The sequence below is a fragment of the Lepidothrix coronata genome, unplaced genomic scaffold (assembly GCF_001604755.1).
Source record: "Lepidothrix coronata isolate B3197 unplaced genomic scaffold, Lepidothrix_coronata-1.0 Scaffold67, whole genome shotgun sequence".
Classification (NCBI taxonomy): Eukaryota; Metazoa; Chordata; class Aves; order Passeriformes; family Pipridae; genus Lepidothrix; species Lepidothrix coronata.
Genome location: NW_016690247.1, coordinates 3240509 through 3266349, shown reverse-complemented (window position 1 = coordinate 3266349; position 25841 = coordinate 3240509). Strand labels below are relative to the sequence as shown.

The 25841-nt window shown below is 36.5% G+C and overlaps 1 protein-coding gene across 5 annotated transcripts in view; it reads right to left on the bottom strand.

Moving 5' to 3' along the window:
• Positions 1-25841, bottom strand: part of ZFAT (zinc finger and AT-hook domain containing) — a 125520-nt gene that overhangs the window by 6625 nt on the left and 93054 nt on the right. For 4 of the 5 annotated variants that reach the window (XM_017818277.1, XM_017818280.1, XM_017818276.1 and 1 more), the window contains 7 exons: positions 22368-22517; positions 20355-20528; positions 17483-17571; positions 14887-15025; positions 9428-9546; positions 7606-7732; positions 5936-6066 (listed from right to left, as the gene is read on the bottom strand). In XM_017818277.1, the coding sequence (XP_017673766.1) occupies positions 5936-6066; positions 7606-7732; positions 9428-9546; positions 14887-15025; positions 17483-17571; positions 20355-20528; positions 22368-22517 (929 nt within the window). Of the gene's footprint in view, positions 1-5935; positions 6067-7605; positions 7733-9427; positions 9547-13148; positions 13298-14886; positions 15026-17482; positions 17572-20354; positions 20529-22367; positions 22518-25841 lie in introns of those variants that run through there. The other variant, XM_017818281.1, reaches the window with a different exon arrangement.

Below are 25841 nucleotides of genomic sequence, written 5' to 3'. Positions count from 1 at the left end.
CAAGCAGACACAGAAAAAGGGACGTGGGGGAGTACAACATAAATGAGACAGTAGTAGTTCTGTTTGATGAGCATTAGTATTAATACACCAATAGCCTATCCACAGATAATTACTGTCATCATACTTTTGACAAGTAATTGAGAGAAGACAATGAGGTACAAATTGCTCCTCATTAAAAATCCACATAACTAATCACAATATGGAAGAAGGCATTAAGAAACTTGTCTGAAAAAAAGTAATGAGCAATTAAATCTTCATGGACTGTGCAAAGGTAGGAGTCAAAATCTTCACAGCTAATGAGAAATGGAGTAAAAAGCCTTGGAAAGGAAAAAAAAAAGGTTTTGTTTAGTGTGGCAAAAAAAAGGAACATCAAGTGAACAGAATAAGAGAGTGTGATGTCAAGAGAAGGAGAGACAGTAATCTTTGAATTTTTCTGAAAGAATACAAAAGGGACAAAACATAATCTGTGAGCATCAGAAAAAAAGACTATCAGAGTTAACTGTACCATAAAATAATGATAGCTTGGACAACCATTTTAGCAAAGTGGTTGAAATAAGAGACCATATAAGAGTCATCATGCAGAACAAATCGGCACCATTTAGATAATTACCTGCAGGCAAGGCCCAAGGACCTACCTGAGGAGGAGATCAGCTTTCTGCCTTGAACAACAGGAAAGGTACCCCACAGGGGTGAACAATAAAGTGGACTGCTGATGAACAACTGCGCAGAAAGGCTGATATAATCACCTTAATGATTAATAACAATGGATAGTGATTAATACAATCTTCTTAGCCATCTTCAGAATGAGCTTGAAGTGATGGCTCTAGGGCACACAGACCCAATACAGCATCACAGGACTAAACATAGTAAATTACCAGCAGATTTGTCCATCACTACCTAAATGAAAAAAAACCTGGCAAACCGATAACATGCAACCAAATTTAACCGGTTACTACAGAGTATACCAATATAAACCTTTGGTTTGGAATCTAAAATTCTACTGCTCTGGTTCAGTAATTTGATGCAAAAATAAACCCTCATATTTGGACAAAGACCTGTACATGCATTCTACACTTTGTGTCAATGAGATCTGGTACAAGAAATACATTGCACTGATAAAAAATAAATTAATTAAATCAGAAAGTATCTTACTACCATTACACATTCCCACTAACAAACACCGCAAATGGAAGAGCAACAGCTACAAACAAAAAACTAGAGCTGATGGACACAGGCCAAGAAGGGGCAACTCTTGTGGTGTTCTGGTCAATGCAGTGAGGGATTCTGGAACTAAAATTCTAAGGATGTTTATGTATTCTGAAACCAAGAAAATGCATTTTGAATCTTGTCTAACTGAAGAATAATTTAACAGACACTATACACTGAAAGAGTTTCCTCTGCAAAATATAAGATATCAGGGGTGCTCATTTCTGAGGGAAATGTTTCTTCACAAGAAACTCAGTATTTAAATCAAACAAATGTTTAACTTGGAACAAACTTCTTAAGGAACAATTAACATCCTTATTTGATGTACACAAGCTAAAAGACAGAACTATACATCAAGGCAGTTTGTAGTTAAACACTCTCTGTCTCTGTTCCAGTAAACAGACAGATACACTGTGTGAAAAGTCTGTGAACAGAGAGATTGTAAATCAAGGGTGTCTGTGATACTGGCATGACTGCTCATCCTCCAATCCTGCCTTTATATTCAGCAAGTCAGCTAGGAAAATAGTCCACCTATATAAATAATGGATTGAACAGCCTCTGCTAGCAAAATAAACAAAAACCCAAATGAATCAATCTCCACCCTCAGGCACAAGGGCAAAAGTACATCTGTAATAGGCCACAGAGAGTCAAATGAGCAGAAAGGGAAGTGTCTTGGTTTACACTTCCAGTGCTTCCACCTTGCTACGTGCTCTGTTCCCACAAAACTGCTTTCTCCCCATCTCCTGCCTATGTTTACCAATCACTGTGAACAGTACTTCCTCCCTTTTCTAAGCATTTATTAGCCTCTTTCCTAGTTATTCTTCAAATTTAGCACTCTTTCCTCTTCCTTTTCCTCACCTCATTACTTTTTGGTCTTTAAGCAGTGCAGAACAACTCAAATGTCATGCTATAAAGAATTATCTTCATTAGCTCTTTATTCCAGAGAAAGATCTGGACTGGATCACTAGTAACTGAAAAGGACTCAAATTCACACTCCTGCCATGCTGTGATCAAAGCTTCAGAGTGGATTTTTGCCAGTCCCTGATCATACTGGTAAAACTTTATTACATTATTAACTTCTTTTTTTGGGCATTGTTATATACTACATTCCTTAGCGGTTGTATGTTTTCATAGCTGTCACGCAACAAGATTTCTTCCAAATTAGATATCAGAAAAAGTTTAACTTTGATAATTGATTAGAATACTGACTTGCAGGCAAGAATAACCTAAAATCATTTCAGGCTCTAGACACAAACTTTGAAAGCTCCCATACATATGACATTGTCAGGATGATTCTTATTTCCCAATCACAATTCAAACTCAACAAGGCTAGCTTTGCTTTTTTGGGGTTTAAAATCATAATCTGAATCCTGAGCCAGGCTGGGATTGGCTATTTTTATGTTATCAAAGCATTTTCTTTTATAAAATCATTCCTATGAACAAAAAGAAAGAAGTTTCCAAAGTCAAAACTGAAATCTTTTTCTTCTCAACATGCAATTCAGGAGCTGGGAGCTTTGAAGAGAAAATGTGATCTTGCTGTCACGTCCCTCATGTGTACTCATGATTTAAGATCCCTGAGGTAAGAAAACAAGCAACCCAGAACAACAATTTCATAGAATAATCCCTTCTTTCTGTTTTGTGACCTAGTGGAAAACAATTTTAAACTTACACCGGTTAGACCTAACTAATACATCAAATATCTTCCAAGATGCTGAAAAGGACTTAGAGATAAAGACAATTTGTTTCTGGAGGCAAAAGTCTTGCATTACCCTGAAGCTCTATGAGTACAGCACACTGAAGGTATGTGAGCACACAGGTTAAGGAAGTGCTAAAGCATGAGGATGGCAGCATTACTGACAGATGCAGCATAATTTTAAGGATCAAGCGTAAATGGGACTTTTATGAGTGAAAAGTAATGAAAGGACAACTGTGGGAGAAAGAAATTTCCAGGGAGGAAATGGAAGACAAAAAATAGGAACACTTTAGTGTTACATTTACAACAAAAAATACTTTTAAAACATTCTAGTAATTTACGATTTCGAAGAAATTTCTTGGTGCTAATAGAGAAATATCAAGGCAACATGGAAGGGCTAGCTAAAAATGAGATATGAAGGTAAGAACTAAAAAGAAAAATGGATAATGTATGTCCTTAGAGAAAAAAAGAAAAAAACAAACATAACAGGATAAAAATCAGAACTACAATAAATGTTAAGGAAAAGAAAATGGACTTGAGCTGCTAAGCAAGGACTCGGTGAGGCCATTAGAGAACAAGAATGGAAATTCAATGATAGATGATGTTGATATATTGCTGACACCCTGAATGAATTCTTTGTCTCACAATCCACAAGAGAAGCTGAAGGTCATAGAAGAAAGTTTAGAATGCATTTTTCAGAAGGAAAGTGAAATCTGCACATCTTAAGGTCACTTCAAGGTTAACAATTAGGAACCTACTACAATTAAAACCTCACAAATGAGGGATATCCCACAGAAAGCAACTCTGTACTGAAGAAAACTCTTGTTCTGAACAGGGAAGGAGTAAGTCATGTTAATAACATTTAAAGACTTCTTTCCCTCAGATTACAAATGAGCAATCTTCTGGTGGGAAGACAGGCTGGAATGTAAGTACAGCTCTATAACAGAACAGACAGACTTTGATAAAACACTGAATTATATAAAAAATTAAAAGAGAAAAAATAACAAAATAGAAAAATGAAAGAAGAAAAATTTAAAAAAGATAGATCATCATCTAAAGAGCTCCCCTGGTCCTTGCTGCGCTTCCATAAAGCCCACTAAAGGTCAGTGAACAGTAAGTCACCTGATCTTCCCCTGGGAAATCACAGATCTGCAAACTCCTGCACATATAGAGTGAAAAGTACTGGGGCTACCAGAGAAAGAAATGAGCAGGCATTTCAGAACATGCAAGAAACATGTTCACAGAGGAACAGTGCCTTGAGCATCAGTGTAAATCCTTAGCAAAAGTCATCATAAACAGAGGTAGCACAAGATCACTCAGGTTGAGAGGTATCTGAATTCTTCACTGATTTTGCTTCTGTGCCACTTAGACGTAGGAGAAAAAAACCTGCTTTATATTAAAAAGACTCTAAAGTGGTGGTGGGGAGGGAGAGGAGATAAAAAAATGAAGCAGCAAAGAGATCTGTGCTCCAAGAATTCAGTATTTCATTTGATATAGGAGTGGAGCTTGTAAGAGTTTGACATCAGACCAGTGAGAGTCACTGATGTACACAAGGCAAGGGAAAAAAAAGCGATCAAGGCTTAGCAGCTTGTAAACTCAAAAGGCTATAAATATGGATTAAGAAGCAAGGAAGAAAATTAATTTGGAATATAAATATTTACTTAGAAAAAGCTACCAGTAAATTCAGATGGTCTAACAAGGAAGATGATAGATTTTAAGATGAATCAGACATTGATCAGATTTAACAACTGGAGGAGGAAGAATTATCAGATTTTTTAAATTATGTATTTTTGATAACATTCAAATATCAAAACATTACTTCTCGGTAGCTGTTACTTTAGTAGCCCCTTTCTCCTGCACTTTTAGTAGGAAGGCCTCAAAAGATGCATTTTTAAGGGAAGAATTTGTTTCAGTAACATTTACAGACAAACACCAATGGCTAATACTGCATTCAGCCCCTAAATAGATCATATGTAGAGCACGGTATGCACACTGGCAATGACTTGACTGTAAAAGTTGCTTTGAAACTTGCACATAATTGGACTAAACTGCCTCTTCTCTTTAATGACTGAATTTAGTTTCCAAATTTGGATCTGTTATTTTACAAAAAACCCCACCCCAAACTCTTACAGGGTTTCTAATCAAAATACCTGTTAAGGATTTCAAAGGAACATCTCAAAACGCTCTGTCTTGAAATTCTTTCTCCATGACATTTGGGCAGCAAGTTTAGAAATTATCAAATACTCCACAGACTATGAACTTCCCACTTCAGTGAAGCTCCCATGAACTCAATGTCCACAACGCTACAAAAAACTGCTGAACTCAAAAATTAGTTCTACCATTCAGAATAATCAGTTTTGGTTCATTTCAATAAAAGGAGTTACTTAAACTCTTTGTGAAGTTAAAATTTCTCATGTACTTTCCTTCCCTCACCTATCAACCACATTGAGTGCAGAGACCCCAGTGGACTGATGAACACAATGGGAAAAGGGATAAGCAAAGACTTATGATGAAACAGAAGGAATAAGTGGAGTCTGGAGTGAGGAGAATGAAAAATGCCAGCAACAAAGTTAGCAGACCTGTGAGGAGGAAATACTGAGCAAAAGTTTTGATGTTTGAACCCAACAGACACCTCAAATTGAAAATTATTTCCTTCTACTTGCTGCACCAAGGACCTCCTGATTCTTTTAGATGACAATGGCATTAAGTGCCTGTGCACAATGCTCAAAAAAAGCTGTATTTTCACATACATACACATGTACACATATGTGTATTTATTCAATAGTATTTTACATATACACAAAAATATATGCATTTTTCTATATAAATATATATATGCATATATGTACAAATATGTATATGTGTAGACATAAAAACAGACATACACACAACACACAGTAAAAAAACAGTTCAGAAAAAATTCTATACATGTCTTGCACAGTAATTTAAAATCTGGCCCTTGCAAAGTAACACCTACTTCACAACAAATATATGAAAATTAAATATATGTGCTTTAGAGAAGAAAAGAGCTCTTACCTGCTTTACTACTGTCACCGTGCCAGGCGCCATCGTAACTACAGAAGCAACTGCGGTGGCATCATGGGACTCTGAACCCAACTCAATGATTTGCTGCAGGATGTTTACAGCTGTTGGATCAAGTCTTTCACCTTATCAGAACGAGAGCAGCCACAAGATCATTACAGTAAAACAGCTCTAAGGGTATGTGAACCTAAGTGGTACAGGCTCTCTTTCCCCTCCTGCCTTAGCCCCGGCTCACTGTTTGTACATTTCAAACAGCTCAGTAACAAGACACTCTAATAAGAGAACTATGGCAGGGAAATATTCACAAAACAAATGTGCCCACGGAATACATGAATCAGCAGGTGAAGCCACACTGATCACTTTTATGCCTATTTGAAAGAGATCTAAAAGAACATATTGAATAAGAAACAACAAGCACAACTCACAACAGTAACTGCAAATTAGTGAAGCTGCAAGACTTTATAAACCCAAATGTGTATTTGCCAGACATCCACCTCAAACAGAACCTGACTATATACCTATAACCACAGTCAGAAAGCAAAAGAAACTGTCAGACTTATGTAAAGCTGCTTTAATCACTGTTAGAAATAGGAAAGAGACAGCAAATAGAATAAATCTCATCTCTTAATCCCAAACCCTTTCACACTGAGGTTGATATTGCGATGGGAACCTAGGTCAGATAATTTAATTAAAACCAGAAAGTGGTTATATATTGTTATTTACATACAAACCAACTTTATCTGAGTACTGAAAAATGTTTGCTTGTTTTTTTCCTATAAAACTGCCTTTAGACAAAATGCTACTGTTTTTCATATTGAGAGGGTATATGCTGAAAGAGTATCTGAAGCTGGTTGCACTAAAAAGCACATCATTCTACTCTGAAAACTACAGCCTTGTGCTTAAAATCAAAACTGCCGTGTGCAGCATATTCCATAATCATGTTTATTTATTTATTTGTATTATGAGCTATAAAGACCACGATGGTAAACAACTGTAAAATGCTCTCTTCTGATAACTACTTATTTTTATATATATAAAACCAAAACACATAAAACAAACCTACTTTAGCCTCTGATGTTTTAACACTCTCAGAAATCTGGACATTTTTTCTTTTCCTCCATTTTTTGTTATTTCTCCCTTAGCAACCATTATCTAATACCACTCTTCTCTTCCTCAGTCTGATACAGAATAGCTCACTTAGTTTTGTGTGCCATCAAAACTGAGTTTGTTAGTACTGCCTTGGGAACGTGGTAAATGAGCTATTCCACCGCGTCACTCCTGCAGACTGGCTGCCTCAAGCAGGGAGAGAAATAATAGCCAGGGAATTGCCATTAGATACACACCATCTACTCTGCCAAGATAGCTAATTTCACAGTATATTTAATAATAGAGGCAGGAAATTCCACACAGCTAATAATAAAGTGCAAAACAGGCTGTGATAAGCATTAATGACTTAAGGATACAGAAATTCATAAAGAATGGTAATTTCTCATTTATCCTCAAAGAAAATATAGCCCCCAAGAAGCAAGTTCTGGATGACTAATTTCATCATTTTTAATAGGAGATCACAGGAGATCTTATATTGCCCAGCGTACTCAAAAGAATTAGGTATTTATGAAAAAAAGATGTATTTTGTGTTCCAACCTAGAATAAAGGTAGCTTACCATTCTCAGAAGTATATCTAAGGTTCTGTAATGCAGCTACAGCAGCTTGAGTGCCTTGAACATCTTCTCCAGCCTCCGTGATATGGACATACTGAGTGGATGCTTCTTCAGAAACTTCAGCAGTTAACTTGGAAACAAAACCCAGCCAAGGCATGAATAATCTCATTTTAGCAATTTAAAGAACAATATGGAATGTGATTTGGACAACAAGTATTGTAACAAGAGTTATAGAAATACTGTGTGAAACGGAATTCAAGAAGAATATTACATGGGAGTCAGGATATCATCCCACAATTTTCTTCTAGATTCTAGTTCAAAAGTTGTTTTAAATATGCTAAATTATCCTGATTTATTTTTGTTGCAGTTATTTTAGAACTAACAATAGACTTCTATTGTATTAGGGTTTAGCAGAGACCTTTTGAGCAAAATTAATGCAGATCTGGTAAAACATGACTCCAATTTGAAAGTAGTATTTTGTTTCAGAAAAGTTATCCTTTCCATGAACTATGTTTTTCAAGACGAGCTCTTAATATGTACTCCTGCTCTGATGGGACTCCTTCTTTATAGCCAGTTCAGCAGCACAGACATGTCTGCACACGGGATGTCCTCTCAGTTTTTTAACTTTGGGCATCTACTGGGAAGGTGTACAGAGAATCATTTGAAATGTGGATACAAGACTTTGAAGGACTACATTTTAAAATGCTTGTCCTGTCTTCTTTGAATAACTGTCCAAATAGAACCTAATCCCGTATTTTTCAAGGACTTAACCTTCTGTGTGTGGATACTCAATAACTATTAGACAAGACCCGCAGGTCAGCTCTCACAAATCAGGCATTAGATTAATAATGGGGGCCAGGCCAAAATTTAGCAGAAGAGGTCTTAACAGTGCAGGTCAGCCAACTGCAGTTGACTTCTGGCTTCTTCCTCTCACTGAACATCAAAACCAGCCTACTTAGGCAGTGGAAGAGACTCAACTTGCCAACTGTAATTTTTTAAGTAAAAGTGTCTAAATCTGTGGTTTTTTCCAGAGATTCTGCATCTGCAGTCAGCTCTGCTCTGTAAGGGTGAGAGTTTCCATTTTAAAACAAATTGCCCTAAGTATGACAGCAGAGGAAAGCTTGAAAGGGGTATTGTCCTCTCAAGGTAGCTGCCCTACCTCACCCCAAATGGAGAAAATTCAGGTTATTGGTTTTTATCAAACTCAGTTTCTTAGATCTAAGTTGACTTTTTTAAAGTCTGATCTTAGAGATACTGTGATTTTCACAGAATCACAGAATAGTCTGAGTTGGAAAGGATCCACATTTTCCATATACTTTGGACTGAAGCTGAAACCACAGAACAAATGATAGAAGACTTACTCTGTATAACATTACAATTTTTTCAGCTGTTCAATTTAAAGATTTAGTTTTCTAGATTCTAATCTTCTCTGGACCAAGAGATAACTTTTTTTCATTAATTCAATACAAGTTCTCAGCTTTACTCATCTTGCAGTTAACACCAATTAAAATTTGGCATATAAAAAATGCAGTAAGTTTTCCAATTTCACATCTTTTTTGCTAAAACTTTCAGCCTTTCTGCTGCAAATAGAGGACTAGAGTGCTAAAATGCAAAAAATAAGCATTTACAAGGTTGTTAATCCTACCATATATTAAAGTTTAACAGTCAGAGCAACGTATGCATCAAATGAAGATGAGATCACACAACCTTCTAAGCTTACATGAAGTCAAATCTACATTTCTGTACAGTTCTTATTATTATCCTTCCTTTTCTCTCCAGAATTTTAAAAGATCTCAGGGTCAAAGCCATGGCAACTTTGCTTTACCTCCCACTTGGTCTCCCCATCATTTTCCACCAGCTTCATTCCATGCTTGTTTTTAAGGTGCCTGTTGAACTCCCATTTTGTACCGTACACAAAGCTGCAAACAGGACACTTAATGCCACCTATAGGGAAACACAAATAAATTCCTTGAGTTATTTTTCATACAAATTCTTTTTCAAGGCAGTAACAAACTGTTTAATTTGATCCCATTTCTTAGGTTTCAAACAAACTAATATTTTTTGATACATTATCAAAGTAAACTAGGAAGAGTTAACAACGTAATGTCATCTTCAACAAACTATCTTTGCTTTTGAGATTTTTATGTTAACATACAAAACTGTAAATCTAAGTTCTCTGTGTACAAAATGATGCGTAGTATGAATTTAGCACAATGTTCACTGTGTCAGCATGCAGCATTACAGGTAAAAAACTGAGCATGATGAAATCATAAGAATCAAATTTTCTACATTAGATTAAGCAGCTTTTACTTTTTTTTCTTATGAAAGTCATTTGGCCAAGTGTCACATCTCGGCTGCTTGTAATTATGCAAATAAGTATTTCTCTTTTTTTCCCTCTATTGACTAAAGCAGAATAAAAATAATCTGCATGTGATAAAGTGTTGCATTAGGTGACCAGAACTCACTCTAACAAATCTAATGGCTGGGGAGGTGCCTCATGCCACTCTAGGAACTATGATACCAGATGGCTGACTCCACATTACTGTGGTAAATGATAATTGTTACCCATCATGTTCAAATACTTCAAAGAGACTCTCAGAAGCTGGTTATAAGCCAAGACCTGGTTGCACAGCCTTTTATAAATAAGGTGATTAGAAAAAAAATCCCATTTTACATTAATGAAAACCTACCATATGGTATGCTACCAGGTGAAAAGAAATAAACTTTTTATTTTGATAAAACAGAATATAACTACACACAGTCACTAGGGTATTTCACCAACCCTTATTATTCCTCTAAAAAAACCCCTCTTTGCTCTCTATTATAGGCCTTTACCAAATTTTACTGTTACAGTAGATGCTCAGTACTCCATCTTAAACAAAACTGAAATAGTTTCACTCAAATAGCTCAGATTAGAACAAAGATATATTTAGTTACAGTAAATGAAATTACATATTAATTTCACACCAATCTGTAGCATTAGGAAAAAGCCATTGGAGTGAAACAGTGAACACTCTTCCACATTACTTTGATATCAAAACTATTTTAGCAACACATCAGGTAAATTAAATCTGTAACTTTTGTCATTATGGCTTTAATTAAAGAACAAATAACAGAAGCATAGAATTAAATTGGTAACACATAACTCCATATCAGTGAGTTGATATGAAAGCTCAGAAAAATTAGTTTTATATCATTCTTTAAAATAATAGGTGACATACAAAGTCAATGAATTATACACCTTAACTACTTTCAAAACCAAAACTGATGTTTGCAGCAAAATACTACACACAGATATTGTATAGCTCCACAACTTGCTTCCACTGACATCTGCTCTCCATTTTATTTTTAGCCTTAAATCTCCATAAGACAACTATTATTTTCTGTCCAAAGAAAGCATGTGATAGTATTTGTATAACAGAACATAGAGGTCACAACTGGATTGTCATGTATGTACTGCACAAGTCACTGCACAAAGTGAAAATCTGTCTCTCAGATACAAAAACAGAACAACGGATGGTAGGGAGTATCCATGAGGAGAAAAGAAACAATTTGGGAAAAAAGTTATGTGCTCTGCCCAACACAAAGCAAAAAAAAATAAAAAACAAGCTATGAAATGAGCAGGGCCTTGCAGAAAAACTAGTGGGTAATGCATATCTAATATTCTTGTACCCTCTGCAGAATACATCAAATTCTCATGCTATTTATTTTCCTTTATTACTTTAAAATACAAAAATAAATGTCAGATCACAGACTTCTATTTAAACTAAGAAACATACACACATACTGCAAAATCCCAAGCATTTCTCTGATCCTAGGTGATCTCAATTTCTAATACAAGCTCAGAAATTAAATACTGCTGTCTATCCTTGGCAATGCAGTTGCTGAAATGAACATGGTCCCTTCTATGAATCATTCATTTATTTATAAACTCATTCTAGGAATCTTGAGTACAGTCCAGCAGTCTACATTCATATAAATATTTCCAATTAAGATTATTTGCAGTGCCTGCAATGCAATCAAAACCGAGCTGAGAGTAGAGGAGACAAGCAAGTGTGAGGGAATTCACTCTGGGCTCAGTGGGTAACTTAGAACAAGCAGAATACAATATGAATAGATATAGACAGCTTTTATTAGATATTAATCTTTGTTACTTTCCCCTCTCAATTTCTTTCCAAATCCTCTTGCTTGCTGGTTCTCTCACCTTTTCCTTTTCATCTACAGTCCTTTCATTTCAAAGGATTTGTTTAATATCAGGTCTGAAAGGTCTTCTTCTCTTATATGAATACATGAATAATTTTCCAAAATTGCTCTTTGCATCTATGAATACAGTAAACTGGAACTAAATAGAAGCTTGTCAGACAGCAAGGTGCAACTCCTGGCCCAAACAGCTCAGAAACACATAGTATCACAGAATGGTTTGGATTGGAAGGGACCTCAAATACCATCTTGTTCCAACCCCTCTGCCATGGGCAGGGACACCTTCCAGTACACCAGGTTGCTCAGAACCCCATCCAACCTGGCCTTGAACACTTCCAGGAATGGGGCATCTACAGCTTCTCTGGGCAACTTGTTCCAGGACCTCACCACCCTCACAGTAAAGGATTTCTACCTAATATCTAATAACTTGCATGACATACAAGTGTCATATATGACAAGTATGACATACTTGTCATACTGCCTAATGTGTCCACAGTGATCTGTTTGTGCTGTGTAAACCAAATAGAGAACATCATCTGATTTCCAAATCAGGAAAACTTTTATTAACTTCAATAGGATTCATGTTTATAACCTCCAAAGGCAAATGTTTCTCACAAGGAACACTTTTCTCCCAGTGAGATACCAAAAGACTGAGAAAAACTGATGTTTCTATAGCATGCTAAGAAATCTCTGGTCTTCTTTTGAGCCCATGTGCAAGATCTGTGTGATCCATCACAGAGAAGGAAATTGAGTTGGAAAAGGAAGCTGAATGTGGGAAAATTGCACCTATTAACATGGCTTTCTTCATAGCAGAGTCCTGAGACACTGACTTTATAGCTCCTACATGGATTTGATGCCCTGTTACTGCTCTAAAGCTCCTCAAATGAGGTGAACACGTGGAAAACAGGCACAGCACTACTGGCAGCACAGGAAGTATAAATGATGTGTAAGGAAGGGAAGAGAAAGAGGGATGCAAAGTCAGAGACAGAAAGAACAGAATAGGCTATTTTGGTTCAAGGGACCTACAACAACCATCCAGCCTGATGGATTCAGGGCTGACCAAAAGCTAAAGCGTGTTGTTAAGGGCATTGTCCAGATGACTCTTAAACATTGACAGGCTTGAGGCATCAACAACTATCTAGGAAGCTTGTTCAGCTGTTTGACCACCCTCTCAGTAAAGAAATTCTTCCTAATGTCCAGTCTAAGACTCCAAGACATGGTTTTGAACCATTGCCATGCATCCTGTCACTGGATACCAAGGAGAAGAGCTCATCACCTCTCTCTTCCCTTTGCCTCCTTAGGAAGTCACAGAGAGCAATGAGGTCACCCCTCAGCCACCTACCTTTTCTCCAAACTAGACAAGCTCAGAGCCCTCAGCTGCTCCTCACAGGACATGTCTTCCAGCCATTTCATCAGCTTTGTTTCCCTCTGGATGCAGTCAGGGACCTTCACATCCTTCTGGATGCAATCTTGTGCCATGTGCTCTAGGATGACCCTGCTTGAGCAGGAAGGTTGGACCAGATGACCCACTGTGGTTCCTTTCAACCTGACCCATTCTGTGATTCTGTGTCTGCAGGGCTGATCTCCAGCCACTCCTCTCCCCATTTAGACTTGTGTCACACAGAATTCTGTCCTAGGTGAAGAATCTGGCATTTGGACTTGTTAAATTTCATCCTCTTAATCATTGTCCAATGTTCCAACGTGGTGAAAAAAGGATGCCCACTACAGAAAAAATTAAAGGCTCTTCTCTCATCTCACTCTAATTTCTTCATTGTAAGACTACTGCATTTTCAACAACATTTCAGTTCTTTTGTTTCAGTGGTAAAGAATTACTTCCAGAAGTGCATTTATCTGGCTCCCAAAGGGGAAGGAAAGCTTAATTAGCATATGATTAATTTTATTTGTTCAAAATATTGCAAGTATGATCCCTAATTTATATTAACAGAATTCATCCTCGAGTTCCTATTCTTAAGAGTGGCTATGAACAAATAATTCCTTGCAGCGCTCAGATATTTGGAAAGTTAAATAAAGCTCCCCATAGTGCACAGTTCTTCCTGCACTAGGGTGACTACAGAATAGAGGCTCTGAGTGCTGACCAAGTCAATATTACTTCTTTAAAACAACTGCAGGTTCCCTGTCAGCTTTCACTGTCTGTGAAAATAATCCTAAAATTATACTGTGCATTCTTACCCTGAAATTTATAGACAGAGATTTACTTTTTAAATTATTTTTTGTTTGGTTGGTTGGTTTTTGACAAAAAGGAAACAAAGAAATGCCATATAATATAACACAGGCTCAAATTCCTCAATGTAGTTATATATTTTTCCCTTATAGGGCAAGTTTAAAGGAAGAATCTCAGACTTTGAGTATCTTTCTCTGTGCCATGACTTCAGTATTTTAACATGGATTAATGCCTTCAATAAATTAATGTTCTATCTTAGATGATTTGGAAATACCATCTATTAATAATGTCATATTAGAAAAATTATATTTAATTCATCATCTAACACAATGGCATTATTTTGGTCTCTGTTTCACTCCAACAAAACCAGAAACTTTGAAGATTCCAAAAGATATTATGAAACTGCTGGTAGTTTCTATCAAAAAATAGGGAAAAACACAATTCACAACCAGTTTTACCTGAACTCTCTTTGTCCCCAGGTTTAACCAGTGGAGGAATAATTTGCTGCCATTTTACTCTTCAGTCTCTTTCCTTACACTTGCTCATCCTTACCTTGAGTTCAACCTTCCAGAACTGTCACAGAAATTTATCATTCATTCAAACAGACAGTGATACTTTACTTACAGAAAGAGACAAACAAGTGTAAATGATAAATGTATGAAACAATGAATAGCACAGGCAAGGTCAAACAAAACTTTGTTTCACCCTCTCTTAAAAACCAAGAACAAAGGACACTGAATGAAGGGTAAAGGGTGGCCATTTCAGAATTGCTAAGAAGTAGCAATGGTTTATCATATAACACTCAATAAACTGAGGAATGCATATTTTGCACAAAAGCTTATCTTTACACCAAGTTTGCTAAAAAAAAAAAAAAGTAACAATTTTATATGGTGAAGATGTACCTTGTTGGATAAGGGTTTCGGCTGCAGGCTCCCCAGACCCCACATTTACATACTCTTCATTAGGATGCTTCCTGTTGTAATGTCTCTTCAGGGAACCAGATATATTGCAGGAATAGTGGCAGTGTGCACATCGGAAGGGCTGTGAGTAAAAATGAAGATGTTAGACTATCTCCTCACTTCTTCAGGATACAGGTCTAAGCTGCAATGTTTTGATCCCAAGAAATCATATTCATTTCTGGTTTAGGCACCTTGCAAGGACACCTTCCAAAATTCAATATAAATGGAAGTTGAAACTAAACATTACCTAAAATTTGGTACCTTTTATTACGTGCGAGACACCAAGTATTTTCAACATTATTTTTTGTAATTCAGTAAACTGTGTTTTCATAATTGAACATCACAGGTCTGACCACATGGAGATTTTCTACTACAAGGAAATTACTCAGTTGCTATAAGCTTTGGTCTGAAAAGGGGGAGCAAGACAGCTCAAATAACTGAAGGTACAAATGACAGCCAACCTAATTTAACAGGTACCTGGCAGGGCTCATCTCTTTCCTTTCCTTCTCTCTCCAGCATGCTCCCAACTGCTTCCCTTTCACTGGCACTTACATTCCTCTGACCATTTGGTGGGTTAATTTCGGGAATTAAATTAATTAATTTCTAAGAACATATGTCTCCCTTCAACTGACAGGGAGAGACATTTCTAAAGCAAAAAGGACAGGGAAAAAAAAAAAGCACTTGTGACTGAAGTTAACCTTTGAGAATAACTTCCTGACTGAGATATATCACAGTTATAGGAAGCTTGCCATAACCATCAGGGTCCTGGAAAAGGACCAAAGTCCTTAGGGAAAAGTCAAGTACCTCAGAGTGGGATGGAAAATGTTTCATGCTCAGCAAACAGGCCCACCTAAAGTTAGTCAGCAGAAAATGGTTGGTACATAAATGTTTATAGAAGATGAATTTAAAGCAGGGAAATATCTGCAGTCAGGGTCCATTGACCAGAACACTCTCCAAAGCCTGCTGCTCATGACCTTCCTTCAGGTTCCAAACAGCAAAAATAAAGAAGAAAAGTGATGTTCAGGCTCCCTTAGCCCTACACTTCAGAGGGTACTGTGACATTCAGCTATGCAATTTCACAGAGAGGGGTACTCTGCTTTTCTATTGCTGAAACTGCTGTTTTTTCAAGAAAATAATCCAGACACACTGCTGTGTTCTTGTACCACTCTCGACATTCTTGCAAGTCGTGTATATTACTTGCTATTGGACAGCAGGATTGCAAATCCATGGAGCTGAGAAATATGATAGATTAAAGGTCATGTAAGTAGTGACATTTCTCTGAGTCTGATAAGCATGCAAACATCTGTCCTAGAATGAAGGAACACATTACTAACAAAAAGGTTTTGAACTCCTTTAAATAAATACTAATGATTGATCTACTTCAGTGTTTTGCAGTTCTCTTGACAATGCCTTGAATTGCTACACTTATGCCCAGGCTGATCCTGAGGTCAGAATCAGCTGTATTTCAAGAACTGCACTATGAGTACATTCATCACTTTAGCCATCAAAAAGGAAAATTATGTATTTTCATTTACAAAAAATCCTTTTCGAAAGATAAGTCCAGAGCAAAGCCACATACTTAAGAAAGAAAAATTATTTGTTCAAAATGTATCATCTCTTTAGATGACTTGTTTCATTTTCTTAAATACCTCGTCCTCCCCAAATTTAAATCATCATTGAAAAGACTGCTTTCCTTTCTGCTTTATGCTGCTTACTAAGAATGGCTGCAGTGTACTCTTTCTAGAAGCAAAATGATCCGTCCAATAATGCAAGATGTTGCACATGAAAACAGTATGATGTTTTCAGTAAGAAATATGCTTATTGCCAAGATGAAGCATTACATTAAAGTGCATATTTTCATAAATATAAAACACTGGCTTTTTCTGGAAAATAAACTAGTATGATTTCTAGTTACTGAATATAACATTTCACAATTCATTACATCAAGACTTATCACAGTGAGAACCAACACGAAATCTAGAAATAAAACCACACTACAGTTAATTAAAATAAACCATATCTCTAATTTAAATACTTCCTAGAGACATTAACAATATTGAAAACTCTTTCCAAGACATATTTCAGATAAAAAGGGTGTTTTAATTCTCTTCAATTTTCAAGTATATAAACTCATCTATAGTACAAAAGACTGGCAAACTTTCAGAGAAAAATAAAGTGAGAAATGAACAGTGATGTATGGGATTTACTTTCCTACCTCACTAGAACATTTTAAGGTATGTATTAGATTCATTCTCTCAAGGACTGACAATTAAAAAAACCCAATAATGTTTGGTTTATATTGCAACATAAAGATATTTTTGGCAAGTACAGATTCTAATTACAAATTGTCCATGAACAAAATAACCCTATCTCAAAAATCTGAATATAAAGTCAAAATTTCCAAAATATTAAAATGTTCATGCACCATTATTGTCACCAAACAAGAAAATGTGCCAGTTTTAAACTGTTGTCGAAAGTTTCATGTATTTCTTAAGCACTTTAAGCATGATTTAAATAATCATGCTTTTTTTTTCCTTACCTTGAAAGAGACATGTTGTTCCATATGACGTAGGAGCTGTGGTTTTTGGGCAGCTGTATAGTCACACACTGTACATTTAAACTGCTTTCCTGAAATGGGAATAGAAAATGGAATATTTTTTCCTATTTAAATTCAGAAATCTACTGGTTCTATTATCTCATAAAGATGAATTCCAAAATGCTAAGAATGAACAATGAACAATACAAGAAGTCTGGCACTTACTCTGCAAAATTTTGGTTAAATAGAGCTAAGATCAGAGTACAGAAGAAAAAAGGCTCGAGTATCATCTTTAAATTATAAGCATTAAAAAATCTAGATTCTCCTGGAATAGTCACTTGGGAAAGAAGAAAGAGAATTGTTATAGTGCAGTCTAAATAGAAGAAAAAAATCCATTATTTACAACTGCAGGCACAGCTACTTTGCTGTTTGTAAAGCACATTTGGAAATCCTTAAAACACAGATGTTTGATCATGTTTACACGGTTTTAGCTACTTCTGTCCCAAGCACTGAATTGTTATGATTCAAATGCATTTTCCCTTCAAAGCACTCTCACAAATCTTTTTTTTCCGTTATAGTTTAAATTAACAGAATTTTCTTCCTTTTATTTTCTGGGTCTCATACTCCCTTTTTCCATATTTTGCCTTTAAGATTCTATTAGTCCTGTTACCTCTGGCCAAATTACAAGGTATATTAATTACAGAAGGACTTCATTCCTGAACTAAACACCCTGTCTGGCAAACTGCATTTGTCTGATGTGGAATAAGAATATGCTAAAAACTACTCCAAAAGCAAAAGAGCCAAAACGAACAATGAAGAAGTAAAATAGAGAATATTCTCTATTATCATAAAAAGATTGGGTTTCTTTAGATTCTGGATCTTGCTGAAAAAATTACAAGCATTTTATACTAAGTGTGAAAGTTTCTATAAAACACAGCTAAAAAATCCTTAAGACGTTTTCTGGTATCTAAATAAAATAATGAAAAACTGGTTTATTCATTTATTTATTCTGTTTTATTTCTAACCGCAACAGTAGCAACCCTGGACTACAGAATTGTTTCTATCATGTCACTCTTGAGAAGTCTGTCTTCGGGAGAAGAATAAATCAGACAGAAAACTGCTTTATATTCCGCTGGTTAAACTGACCTTGCAGGGCTGGTATTTGAACAAAAATTGCCTGGATTCATAAGTCAGGAAGACAAGACTCATAAACAGCGAAACATCTTTCAAATTCATTTATTTCTGAAGTAACTGAAGAACACAAGACGTGTGCTGGTAAGAACTTCTGCAGTGCTGTCACTACGGAAAGGGACACTGGGCAAAGGGAAACTGTCAGCATTCAAGAGGCTGAAAGTCTCCTGACAAACCACAAACACCACATTCCTGGTTCAGGGTTTCAGCCTGACCTAGCACATCATTCCTTGCATGCAATTAAACATTTAAAACCAACTTCACACCTACAAAACCAAATCCAGACACGGTGAGCTCCTGCTTGACCACAGTGCTACTCTTGACAGTGCCAAATTTCAAAGCTGCCTCAGCTGAATTGCACCAATTACTTACACACACACACATTTTGTTCAAGAAATAGAACAGGTGAAAACAAATTCAGCTTTCATTGTTGAATTTCACTATTTGAACATGCTGGATGGTGAAAACAAAACAGAAAGGTTTTGAAATTTAATACCATGCAGTGATTTTATTTTACAGAAAGAGACCTTTTTATTTTTTTTTATAGTCTGATCGTGCTTGAAATTTCCTTTTCATTCAAATACAACAACCTGCCTCCTTCTCAGAGCCAGGAATCAGCTGAAGACTGCATTTGATAAGCAAAATCTTGACTCTTGCATACGAAGTTTAGATGTTATGTGCCACACCTGCTTGTTACTGACCAAGTTATTTCAAAATATCGAAAAGTACTTTTTAAATAATGAGTCATTTATTAACTTATGGTAATTCTGCAGTAACTTTGCTAATAAAACAATAACTATGTGCTTCCTGTAACATGTATTTGTTGATGTAAAAGGGATTGTCTGTTTCACTTATACATACATATGTAAGGATAAATAAGTATCCCTGACACAGAAACCTCACATACATTCTAAAGATGTAACAGAGCACTGTGCACTTTCTGGGAAAGGACAATGCTAATGAATATGTAGTTTTTAAAAAAATAATTTCAATTAAATGGTCAATAAAGAGTAGAACGAGTTTTCACACAGTCAGGTGAGTAACAAAGATCAAATCATAATCAAGGTCTGTAAAACTTATCTGCTAAATCATTTACTTCAATTTGACAATCACATAAGAATTAGGTATTGTTGTGTTCTAAATTTAGACACAAAATATGATATTTTTCTGGATGTGCATCTATATACTTTTTTCAGTTATCATCACAGAAATATTAAAATTACAGGCTAAATGATGTGCTGCATGTGAGACTGTAGAGAATACATGCCCAGGCTTGTCACTGGCTGATTACACATGGGGACACAGGCCCTGAGTCTACTGGGCTGCTGGATTTGACAACAGAATCCTAACAATGTTCTCATAGAAGAAGTAGTAAGAGACTGAACCACAGAACTATTTGTATTTTCAAATTTCTATTGAAATAAAAATTCTCTGTAAGAACATGAAGGGATATAAAGCCAACAGAAATTTAAGAAAAAAAACCAAGTATTTCAGAGACATCTGTCTGTCCTTCACAGAAATTAATTTTGCAAAGTTTTGAATTGTTTCCCAAATGGTGTCTCCTGGAAATAAACAAAACTTGTGAATCACACTTGGTGTTCAACTGAAAAACATTTGTTAATAAGGCCCTGTAGTACAGCTAGTATATAATGTCTTAAAATAAATCTAATAAACATCCACCTACCATCAGCAGTATGAAGCAGTTTATGGCTCTTCAAAGTGCCTTTTGATTTGAACTTTTTCCCACACATATCACAGAGGTGTGTTTTCTCGGTGCTGTGACGATTCATGTGGGCTTTCAAGTTACTCTTGCTGCGCGTGGCATACTCACAGAGAGAGCACTTGAAGGGTTTGACACCTAAACACAAAAGAATGTACCATGAAACAACCAGGCTGTACCTTTCAACAAGAGGGTGGACATTTCCTTGGAAGAAATTTCAGATCACGTGAGCAACATCAACAACGAGGTCACCATTTCAAAATTTGGATATCCGCATTTAACAAATTTCATCTACAGCTTCTGTGTAAATCATACCAAGCTCTTGACAGCATCACTTAGCTTGCTCAGAGAAAGGAAGAGTTCTTTTAGAATCAAATACTGCCCTATTGAAGCCAGTACTAAGTTCAGCCAAGCAAACACTAATATTTGGGCTTTGCTGTGTTTATCCTTCATTTAGAAGTAGAATCCAGACTGCCTAAATTGATGCCTAGCTGGTGTATTTATGTCCCACTAAGAGTCTTCAGATCACCACCATTCTCTGTTTACTCCAATAAACAATGAAGAAAGCTGTTTTAAGGAGGACTGTTTCATTAGGTACTTAGTTTGTTAGCAGAAGTTAAATGTGTGAAGCTGTGTTTTATTGTTAATTAATATCAGATTTTCTAATGTCTCATGCAGTGGTATCCCTTAAGCAAGTGCATCTTATCAGGTATCCCTCAACAAGATGCAAGCACTTAAAATTGCATCTTCTCTCAAATTGTCCAAAGCACACAGAGAGATACCCAGAATGTCATTTAACAGAAGTTCTACAAGAACAAAGTGAATCCTTCAAAGAAAAGTCGAATAAATCTGAGCTGGCAGAGTAGTTCAACAGTTTCATGAGGCTCTGCCAGTTTTAGATTGATATTCGTGACCTTAAAACTAGATTTACAAGCATGAGGAATTATAGTCTGCTTTAAGCAGGCTTGATTGCACACTTTGATTCGGGAGTAAATTTCTATTCACCTCCTTCTCCCGATAGTCAGATGAAATGGGTTCCAAGCTTTCCTGTCAGAATACAAAAACTCTGTCTACAGAATACACAAGGAATTGCCCTAACCTACATTCTGTATTATCCAAATTCTTAATGGAATAAAGGCCATTGGAGAGGACCCTGCTACGGTACCCAGGGAGGTAAACTCACAGTTAAATCCTTCAAACAAATATGCTGAACTGCCTATATAGGAACAAACACTTTGGAACCAAGACAGCAGTTTGAGAGTACCAAATCCCTTATCCTCTTCATGCAGTGGGCTGGCTAAAGAATCCAAAAGCATAGGCAATCTGTTCCATACATTATTAACGTGACTAAAGACCACATAAGTGGTCTTCAACATATTATAAAAATACACAGACTGGGTACACAGAGGATTCTACTGGGCAGAGATTTTTAAGTTCAAGGGATTTTTAACCAGTGTTGCCACATTACTGGAATTTCTCCCCTAAAAAGTCACAGGTGTGATCAGCATTATCTTATGAGTTTTTGATCGATGTCTGTGTCTGTCAGTTAGCTGTCATGATCTGCATGATTTAATTAAAATACAGAATTTATATGTATACATCAAAGCCACTAGATTCCAATTGTTTTACTAATGGATTTTAAGACCATGTATTTTTGGGCGAATGTGAAAGGAGCAGCAGTGACTCATAAGAAGATAGAGAAAAAATACTTTAGAGATGTTCATTAATGAATTTGGAAAAAATTACATGAGAATATTATTAATTTCATAAAACATTTAAGCTGTCTATTCACGTTATGAGTATGCAGTTTCATATGTGGTCCAGAAGGCATTAAACTAATTAATTAACCTCTAATGTGGCTTAAAGAGTTTGAGTCAGGTATAGAAATAAATCTGAATCCTTTTTTTTTACGTCAGCGAAGCTTCAATGGAATATGAGACTCATTATATGGCCAAAAGATTAAACCCAGAGTTTTACCTTCATGAGCCCAAATATGACGCTGAAGGTCTGATCCATTCTTCATAAAATAAAAATCACAGTAGGGACATTTCACAGCTCGTTTTCCAATAAGTCCTTTCAGCTGAACTCTTCTGCCAAGAATCTCAGAAATAGTATTCATTGAAACCTCTGAGAGAAATGCGAAAGGTAATAAGAACCAGAAGTACATGAGGGAATTTGTTCTCTAAGTAATATTGAAGAGCTAGATCCTGAATCGCTCCAACTTTTTAAAAGCTCTATTTCCCCTACTGCCACTCAAAACGGACTTGGGCAAAGAGCAGAAGGACCTTTTTTCCTTTAGGCCTCCTAGGATGCTCTGTCCTTTCTCTTCTGATCTGTGAACTCACTGTCCTCACTGCCTGTTTTAAAAAAAATAACATTTTAAATATTAAAAAAATGTAGTTGCGCCACTGGCTTAGAAATAATTTTCTGACTATGAACCTTCCCCATAAATTAACTGGCACTTTTTTCTTCAATATTTTCAAAAGCCATATTTAAGATTTCACCTCAATTTCCAGATGTCAAGGATCTGAAGACAATTTACTTCAACCACAGCTATAATGATCAGAATGCTGATAAACAGATACTTTAAAGGAAAAACCACTCATGGAATAAATGTGATTGGAAGGAACCTTTAAGGTCACCTGCTCCAAGCAGGGTCAACTTTAGAGTTCCAACTTCAAAGTTACAGTAAGTTGCTTGGGGTCATATCCAGTCCTGTTCTGAACACATCCAAGGGTGCAGATTCTACAGCCTCTCTTGGCCCATTCCAGTGTCTAAGCACCTTAACAGTCAAAATTATTTTCCTAATTCTAATCAGAATCTCCTTCCTTCAACTCACATCCCTTCACTGTACAGCTTTAAGAAGATTCTGGCTCTGTCTTCTTTTTAATTAGATTGCTGAAGACAGCAATTAAGATTCCTCTCCTGGCCTTTGCTCATTCAGGCTAAACACAACTCTAAGCTTTTCCTTCATACATGATCTAATGTTTTGGTTGTCACAGTGAAAAAGCTCAAAATAATTAAGTTTAAATTAAAGTGTCCCAAACATGCATAATGAAAACACTGCCAAATGCTTTAAAAAAGTAAATCAAATTGCTCAATGAAGTCAGATGAATGAAATGCTATCTCCTGACTTAATGAAAGTACAGCACTCATGCAATCTAAACATTAATACAGGAAAACTGGTGACTTATGTCCCAGATCCCATGAATTTGAAAGTTACTGTCTAAACTTAGATTTTTACCAAAAATGAACTCTCATACCTAGTCTCCTGATGATTGGCCCCAGAATGGAATCAAAAATCCTGCCTGAACTCATATGCCCAAGGAAAACAACCTCAAAAGGTAACTACAAAAGTCCACGAACTGAGCAGAGATAAGCTGTAAAGTACTCAAAAAAGAAAAATACAGACTCAAGTCTGAACCCGCATCTGCCTTCCATGGCTTAGATCCTTCATTGATGACTGCAGCCTAGGATGTCTGCTCAGTGGGGATCTATGAAAGCTGGTGCCTCTCATGCCTCAGAACTATTAAGAAATATCATATTAAATCAGTCAGTGGATGAAAGGTAGATAATTCTGAGAGCTGGGACCAGAATCCAATTCTCCTCCTTCACTGCTGAGTACTCTAATCTTTGGGCAATAAAGCCAAGCTCTTATCTCTTTGGTTTGAAATACTGCTCTGCCAAAGTCTACAGAGATTTTCCCTTTATGGGACCAAAATTCAACCCCTCTGCAAATGCAGAAGAGGAAGGAGTGCTGTTTGATTTTATACTTTCTACTTGATGGGACAGAAGAGACAAGGGAGGGGTCATGCTGAATGATACTAAGAAAGGAAGGAAAGGGGAGTTCTAAAAATAGCATTTTAATGATAAATACAAAAGGGTTTCAGTTTAAATTAATTTTTGATATGTCATTTTAAATTCAATTCATTTTAACGGCACCCATTTTTTCTTTCATCTTAATACTTTTTCATTTACATTTTTGAAAACAGTTGCACTTGTTCCACTACAGTATTTAATAGCTTGTATCATCAGACCCCTCACATTTATTTGGCTTGTAATTAAGCATGTTGTACAAATAAAGGATTTCCTCCTGATTACAAGAAGAGAATTCACAGAAAAAGAGATTTGTGTGCTAATTCTCATCCATATATTAAAACAGGGTTGTTGCATAACTACTGCATAGGCATATCTTAGATGTAGTATTTATTCAGTACCATGGAGATATATCTGATAAATCTGCTATTTTGCCTTTAAGCTCTATTTGCCTATGATACGCGAATGAAAAATGAGGACACAAAATAATAGGCTGTGCAGATTTTCTTTTTTTAACCTTACTTCTGTTATAACACAGAGTTCAAAACAACCCACTTGGATAAAAAAATTTACACTATACTTTTAGAGGGAATCAGATACCAAATGAATTCTTCCGAAGTATTTAAATGCATGAGTTTTGTATTTCAGGGCTACAGAGTATTTCTGGACTCCAGAGTATTTCTGGACCTCAGACACAGCATACACAGAATTCAGCAGAAAATGGACCAGTGCAGGCTAATGGGAACCTGTAAGGCACAGTACATAGTGTCCTGCTAGCCCACACATCCTGTTATTTAGGGAGGTCTCCTATACTCCCTGGTTGAGGCAGCACAAAGGCTTAATAGGCACAGCTCTTGAGATTCTATTTCTATGCTTACTGGTGATATACCTCCTGACTACAGTATAGCTCAGAGGCCTTTTCTCATCTCAATTTGCTGCATCAGACATGTCCGCTGACGTCCGACAACGCCCTCCAACCACACTGCTGTGGAGTGGTCTGCAAATAGAGAGGTTTAGTAACTAAAGAGCTGAAGTGGGAGTTAGTCTGAAATTAAAGTGAAGGAAATTGTTTAAAACACGGGTCTAGCACTATCTAGTGGCAGTAGAAAGATAAGAAACTACTGCTTTACCTATTATGTTGCACTTGTGGCAAAGGCAAGAAAAGTTACATCCTTTTAACAGGATTCTTCCTTCCCCAAACTCAGTTTGAGCATGGCCAGTATTTTCTTTTTTAATATCAAATTATGTCAGGTGACAAGTAACACTCTAGATGAGTTAATTAAAGTGTGTTGGCCAATGCAGTCACCTCTCCTTTCTCTGCAGTAGCAGTGGGTCTTTCTATCCAACATAACACAGTTACTGAGGAGGAAATCAGGGACACACCAACGTGGCTCTGCCGAGTTCACATCAGTCAGATTTAAATCAGTCCCTGCACCAGCACTTTGGCACTGGATTCCCAAGATCTGAGATAGGATTGTTTACTCAGGCACGGTACACTGACTTTCCACATTCCTGTTATGTTGTGCTTGCACTGATAAGTCAGGGCACCAGAATGCAAAGAACAGAGTTTGGATGGGCTGCAGTGGCTGGCTGGATCCAGCCAGGCTTGACAGCTCCAGCTTAGTACTGGCCACA